General features: G+C 37.6%; 2 protein-coding genes across 2 annotated transcripts in view; one reads left to right on the top strand and one right to left on the bottom strand.

Annotated features, from left to right (window-relative positions):
* The window catches only part of xrn2 (5'-3' exoribonuclease 2), a 41,722-nt gene extending 39,397 nt beyond the window's left edge, over nt 1–2,325 (top strand). Inside the window, exons 30-31 of the mRNA XM_073853069.1 lie at nt 1,863–2,007; nt 2,091–2,325. Coding sequence (XP_073709170.1) covers nt 1,863–2,007; nt 2,091–2,147 — 202 coding nt within the window. The 3' untranslated portion in view covers nt 2,148–2,325. The remainder of the gene's footprint in view (nt 1–1,862; nt 2,008–2,090) is intronic.
* A 985-nt stretch (nt 2,326–3,310) lies between these two features.
* nkx2.4b (NK2 homeobox 4b) lies at nt 3,311–5,995 on the bottom strand. The gene is made up of 2 exons (XM_073816966.1): nt 5,577–5,995; nt 3,311–4,234 (listed from the first exon to the last, which is right to left on the bottom strand). Exons 1-2 carry the CDS (start codon nt 5,917–5,919, stop codon nt 3,648–3,650), a joined length of 930 nt encoding a protein of 309 aa, XP_073673067.1. The 5' UTR covers nt 5,920–5,995; the 3' UTR covers nt 3,311–3,647.
* Nucleotides 5,996–6,925: the final 930 nt, after the last annotated feature.

Below are 6,925 nucleotides of genomic sequence, written 5' to 3'. Positions count from 1 at the left end.
AGACTCGGTTTACCTTTCCTCTCCTGGTGTTAGCGGTCTTCCTGTGTAGGATACGAGTTATTGATGTTCTTCCTGGGGGGGCTGGACTGAATTAGTTTCTCTGCGTGCTAAACAAATGTTCTCCTAAAGAGGTTTGCAGGGCTTAATGAGGCAGCACTAATGCGGTTGCGCTTCACTGTCTCTTGTGCGTAGGGGCCACTGGGGGCCGCACAGAGCCGCCATTGATTCTGGCTCCAGACCACTTCAGCGACTAATCAGCTTCTTTTGGTTCAACTTTTTAGGCCCGGCAGCCCATTGTGGCCCTGTGTCACCTTAGGTCAGTAGTTATTAGAGCAGAGTTTCTTTAACCGTTCGGGACGGAGCCGAATGAAACGCACAAGGAACCTGGAGGAGGGATTATGGATTCCTCAGGAAGATTGTGAGCTGCGTCAGTAATGAGGGATGCTGATGTCTGCCTCTTATTTCTAGAGAACCATAGATGTTTTGGGAGGCATTGGGTAGGTGAGGCGGTTTACGGCCGAGCGCAGGTTACAGCCGTGTTATTTGTAGCATTCGGAGGAATTTAGACTAGTTTTGGTGGCAATGAGTGAAGTGGGAATTGAGGAATGAGCCAGCCTTTGCATTTCAAAGCCACTTCAGATGAAATCTCATTATTTGTACTGCTGGGTTTAAGATTTCTGTGTTTGCAAATGAAAGATTAGGCTTTCTGTGGCCTTGGGAAACCAGAAAATATCAGGGAATGATAAAAATGTGATTTGTCCCAGCCTTGAGTCTTATAAAAAGTAAAATTGTGGGAATATGTATAATTAAATGTAGGTTTAAAAGATTTTTTTTATGTTTTTGAAAAGTCTCACCAAGGCTGCATTTTAAATTTTTTTTTTTTTTTTTTTTTAAGTGAAATATTGCAATTTAAAATGGCAGTTTTTTATTTTAATGCATTTTAAAATGTATTTAAAAATTTTTTAGATTTATTCCTGTGATTCAAAGCTGAATTTTCAGCATCATTACTCCAGTCTTCAGTGTCACATGATCCTTTAGAAATCATTCTTATATGCTGATTTGCTGCTCAAGAAACATTTCTGATTAATAGCAATGTTGAAAATGCTTTTTATTTTTATGAAATTTATTTTTTTTTATTCAGGTTTCTTTGAATGGAAAGTTTAAATGAGAAACATTTATTGGAATGCAAAATCTTTTGTAACTTTGTACATATATTTGCTGTCAGTTTTGATCAATTTAATCTGAAAAATTTTAAACTGAAAAAGATAATTATTGGATTAAAACTATAATTGTAATACAGTTTAATATATCATATAATATATTATATATATATATATATATATATATATATATATATATATTCTATTTATTATAAATATTATAATTATATTAAGAAATATATTATATATAAATAATGGGTATTGTTTTGGTTTTAGGACAACTTTGATGGAAGGTTTTGATCCACTTCAAATGTGGACGTGTGTGTGTGTGTGTGTGTGTGTGTGTGTGTGTGTGTGTGTGTGTGTGTGTGTGTGTGTGTGTGGGTAAAAAAAAAAAACACGTGTGTGTGTGTGTTTTTATTTATTTATTTATTAAATCTTTACCAAGTACTCTCAAATGACTGGAAATTATTAAGTCCTATAATGTCTGGAAAGGAATGTGGAAATTTCTTTAATGATTACATATTTTTCTGGATGTGCTCTAAAAATATTTTAATTGTTGCTAATTGCATTTTTTTTTTTAATCAGACTTTTTTTGGCTATGTGCTTAGTTTGTGCTTTTCCTAAAGCTTCCTGCTTATTTTTTCCCTTTCTGTGTGAGTGTTAAAATTGACCATTGTGTTTGCCCTTAAATCTCCACAGGTTCCAGCATGGATCTCAAGGTTGGGATCGGGCCATGCAGTCCCAGGGCGCCGCGTACCAGCAGAACCAGCAGAGAGGAGGAGGAGGAGGATGGAGACCTCCTCACAACCAGCAGCAGGACAGCCACAGGGGAGGACAACAGCAGGTCTGATCACCTCCTGAACATTTCAATAAAAAAAGTGCACGTGTAAAATCTCATACTCATGGAAAACCCCGCTTGTCTTTCAGGGGTTTGGACAAGGGTATGGATTGCCGCCTCAGTCCCGACGCTACAACTGGAGCTGAACTGTGAGCCTTACGTGAAAGAAGGCGGCTTCTTATTTTCTATTCCAAACAAACATTGTCTTTTTGGCCTGTTGATTTGTAAAGGTTTTTTTTTCTTGTTTTACTGACAAAATGTTCTTATGTACTGATTTTTAAGAATATGCCTGTAAAACTTCTGAAATACACGGAAGAGACAAGACTGCTGAGTCCAGGCTATTTTGTGTGTCTGTGTGTTTTATTAGGAGTTCATTAGATACCATGATTTTTTTTAATGCAGATCTATTTATAAATCCCCAGTTCAAAGCTGTGATAAGCTGAGTCAGTGTTTAGTGTATTTTAATCTTTAAATGAATATTCATAGCCTTTCTCTTGGCCATTATAGATGCAGATGGACATTTTGAGAGTCGGTTTAAAATGAGACTTGAATTAATTAATGGATTAAATAATAATAATACAGAGTCATCTGGAATGTATGAAAAACCAACACATTACAGGAGTAAAACTGTTTTGTTTTTGTTTTTTTTGTTGTTTTTTTTACTTTCGTTTTATTTTTGCTTATTTGACCTATTAGGTTTTTTTGCGATTAAATCAAATGAAATAGCCTAAGATGGTGCCACGCAAAAATAAAGCTGAAGCTACACAAATTAAAACAAACGTTAAATGTCTCTAATTACACGTTTCATTCAAAATAAATGCATTTCATGAAAAAAGAAAATGCTAAATCATCAAATTAGAATATAATTTCGCTCTCAATTGCAAATAAAATGGCAATAGCAAATAAAAATACAAAAACATTGGTGTTGCGGTACTAAAAAAAAAAAAGAATATCAACTTTGCTGTCAATAGCAAATAAAAATACGAAAACATTAGTGTTGAGGTACTAAAAATGTTTTTTTTTAATCTAAATCGCCACAGAGCAAAAAGCTTTTTACACGATTAATTTGGTGTAAAAAAAATATCTCAGAAATGCTAGAAAATTTCACAGCTAACACTGAATTAAACGTGAAATTTTGAAGTCGAAATTGTAAAGTTGTTTTGTGATTCAGAATTAGCCTACTTTAATGTTTTTAGTATTTTATCTAAAAACAGAAAAAGAGAACTATCAAACTTTTTGCATACAACAGAAAAAAAGGATTTAACACTGAATTCAGGAGGTTTCTTTCATATTTGCAGCACTCATATTTATTTTGTTTCCTTTTAAACTTACAAAAGACTTCAAGAAAGCATTCTTTGTCCAGTGTTAGATATGTACACAAAACATTTTCTTCATCTACAGCTTGTATTTTACAAGGCAACAAAACCGATGTCGGATTAATGGCATCACGCTAGACTAGTCTTCATCACACGTTCCTCATCATCCGCACGAAAAAGATTTTCATTCAATAATGATTTAAAGTTACAATCCATACAATTGACGTGAGCATTCGCTGCAGCAGACGAATGCCGTTTAAAAAAAAAAAAAAGAGTTTTAAAAAAAGTTCCTCGTGGAAATTGTGGTAAAAATGCTCGCGGGCTCAAACATCACCACGTTCTGCCGTAGAGCAGGTTGGAGCTCACCATGCCGCTCGTGTACTCGATGAGCGCGGCGTCAGTCTGAGAGAGGCTGTTCATCAATGGAGGACTGGGCGACATTTCCTCCAGATCCTCGGCTGAAGCTAAAGTCTCGCTGCCCAGCACGTTGTGCACCTGCTGGTGCACCGACGTCGGCGTGCTGGAGCCGTTCTGACACGGTTTACCGTCCTTAACCAGCACCGGCACGGCCACGCGCCTCGGTGACTGTTGCGCGCACAGGTTTCCGCTGTCCTGCTGCTGCTGCTGCGACACTTTATCCTTTGCCTGGCGTTTCATTTTGTATCGATGATTCTGGAACCAAATCTTGACCTGAGTCGGGGTCAGGTGAATCATGCTGGCCAAATGTTCCCTCTCCGGTGCCGAGAGATACTTCTGCTGCTTAAACCGCCGCTCCAGCTCGTACACCTGCGCTTGAGAGAAGAGTACGCGCCGTTTCCTCCGGGGCGCCGCGTGTAAAGTCACCATAGATTTACTTGCATCCATGCCCGGTAATGTTCCCATGTTCATGCCTGCCGAAGGACCCATAAACCTGGAGACTTTAGAGAACATGCAAATTAATATGCTGTTAGCATAGATGCCTGATTTATACAATATTCTTTGAAGCCAATGTAAAAATATATTTTGAAGTTGTAAATCAAGATTATTGTAATATGTGACCCTGGATCACAAAACCAAGGGTCATTTTATTTTAAACTGAGATTTATACATCATCTGAAACTGAATAAATAAACTTTCCATTGCTGTATGGTTTGTTAGAATAGGACAATATTTGGCTGAGATACAACTATTTGAAAATCTGTAATCTAAGGTTGCAAACAAATTTAAATATTGAGAAATTGCCTTTTAAAGTCGTCCAAATGAAGTTCTTAGTAATGCATATTACTAATCAAAAATAGGGTTTCATATATTTACGGTAGGAAATTTTCAAGATATCTTCACGGAACATAATCTGTATTTAATGATTTATGGCATAAAAGAAGAATCGATAATACTTTATTTTTGGCCATTGCTACAAATATACACATGCTACATAAAAACTGGATTTGTGCTCCAAGAAAATACTTAAGTCCTCAAAATTTCACATTTAATACTTGCCGTTTACGTGTGAAATTTACAAGCAATTTCTGAGCGAAGGGTGTTTCTGAAATGTATTTTCATTGTAGATTTTTAGTATGAACCTAAAATGTATTTCATTAAATATAAATTATATTACATTTATAACCTATAACAGTTTATACTTTATTACATTTTTTACAGAAAAAAGATGCAAGTACAAAACGTCCACATAGGCCTAAATTAAATCGAATAAAATAACAATTAAACTAATAAAAATGGTTTAAATACAAAGCCAAAAAGATAAAATAATTAGGCTAAACGTATAATTTCATCTATCAACGCTTTTTTTTTTTACTATTTTCACTCAGAAATACATTTCTGACATAATTAGAAAAAAAAGGTAACGCTGAAATAAACAAATGTTAAAGTAGAAACGCCGAAATAAACGATTATTTGACTACCTTTTTGTAAAACGAACTGAAAAATGTTTCATTTACTAATTCGTTTTTAAATTCTTTATCTATCTATCTGTCTACAGGCCTGTTTGTTCATATTTGTATTTCATGCAGATTTCTGCTGTGTATGCAGTGGACTTGCATTATTTATAGCAATTAACCTAAATAATGAAATATATTCAGGACAAGCTATAAGCCTCGATAATATGACAGCTTGACAGAATGTCAACAAACGGCTAATTGATTTCTTTAAAAACGAGCGAATTGAAGAAATAGACGGTTCCAAGTGGCAAAACCCATAATAGCATGACATTTTAAGATGGATATTTATCACTTAAGGCATACAGGTTGATTCTATCTGACTCACTTGTTGGGTATCTCGGCTCCGGGTTCGAGCCGTACCAAGCCGTGGCCGTCGCGCCGTTCCTCATGCTCTCTTGGTAGGACGGCAGGTCCCCCATGGCTCCGATAGTCCCGTTGCAGTATCCTCCCATGGCGCTGTGCGAGAACTGCGAGTGCGGCATGTGGTAGGTGTTATGGCTCATGCTGTGCTGCTGCAGGTTCGCCTGAGACACCTGAGTCTGTCTGTACAGGGGAGACGCCAGGCTCGCGCTGCTCTCCATAGCTGCAAACTTCTTGAAGGTCTCCTCGATCGGGCTCAAAATATCGCTCACTGAGAAAGGCGTTGAGTGTTTGGGGCTCAAGGACATGGTTCAGCCCGAGAGCGAGTTTGCTGAAGCTGCCACAAGCCCGTGGAAATGCGCGCCGACCGCCAGACTCCAAGTGTCCGCCGTGCGTAACCGCGTTCGCTGAAGTCCGAATGCGCGCCCTGGAGAAAGAGGCGAGTCCTGGACGCTCTTATTTCTGCCTTATTCCCGTCAGACTGCGGGTTTACGACAAACACTGGGGGCGGAGCGACGAGCCAAACGAGCCATTGACATCCTCGTAATTGAAGAAAATACTCACGGAGCAAAAGATACCCAAAGAATGCCATCAGAACAGCTCCCGCTCGCAAATTTGTATCATTTTGAGCTTCCAAGTGGCGTCAGCTTTTTTTCTTTTTTTTTCCCATCAATCTGTCTAAGCTTTCACATTATGATAAGTGGCGCTCACAATCTAAAATCTCCTCCAAACATCGGAGATTTCTTTTTATGCCAACTTGAGAGCTCGGTTTGACATGCAATGCGTCAGAATCGGACGCTCAGGTTGTGCAATTTCACTTCTGATGATAGTTTATGCTCAAATCGCAAGGATGTGATATTTATTTGGTTTGACATGACGGCAGCAACTATCATGAGCTATAATTTAGTGTTTGTATCCAACAGAGAAAAAAACTCTATTAAACTATTTGTTTAAAAATTATAGCCTACACAAGTATGAAATAATTTCAAACGTTCTAAAACCATCTTTATAATCCTTGCAAATTATACACGCGTATTTGGGTTTTATATCACAAGATCGTGTAACATATTTAAAACTTTCGGCTAGAAATGTAAGATTTTTCAGTATGCAAATCGAGGACCCTTTAACCCAGTAGAATTTGAAGTCAGAGGGCATGGCCAACAAGCACAAAACACAGCCGTGAGTTTCCAGCTCCACAGTCCGCAGAGAGCAACGTACAACTAAAAAGGCGAAAGAAAAAATTCTAAATAGTGAACATTCGTATATTTCCTGCATTTATTGCCTTGGATTTCGCAGGAGTCAAAAGCAGAGGTT

Source organism: Garra rufa, chromosome 13, assembly GCF_049309525.1.
Source record: "Garra rufa chromosome 13, GarRuf1.0, whole genome shotgun sequence".
Lineage (NCBI taxonomy): Eukaryota > Metazoa > Chordata > Actinopteri > Cypriniformes > Cyprinidae > Garra > Garra rufa.
The sequence above is the reverse complement of the archived record's forward strand: the minus strand, read 5'-3'. Positions and strand labels throughout refer to the sequence as shown.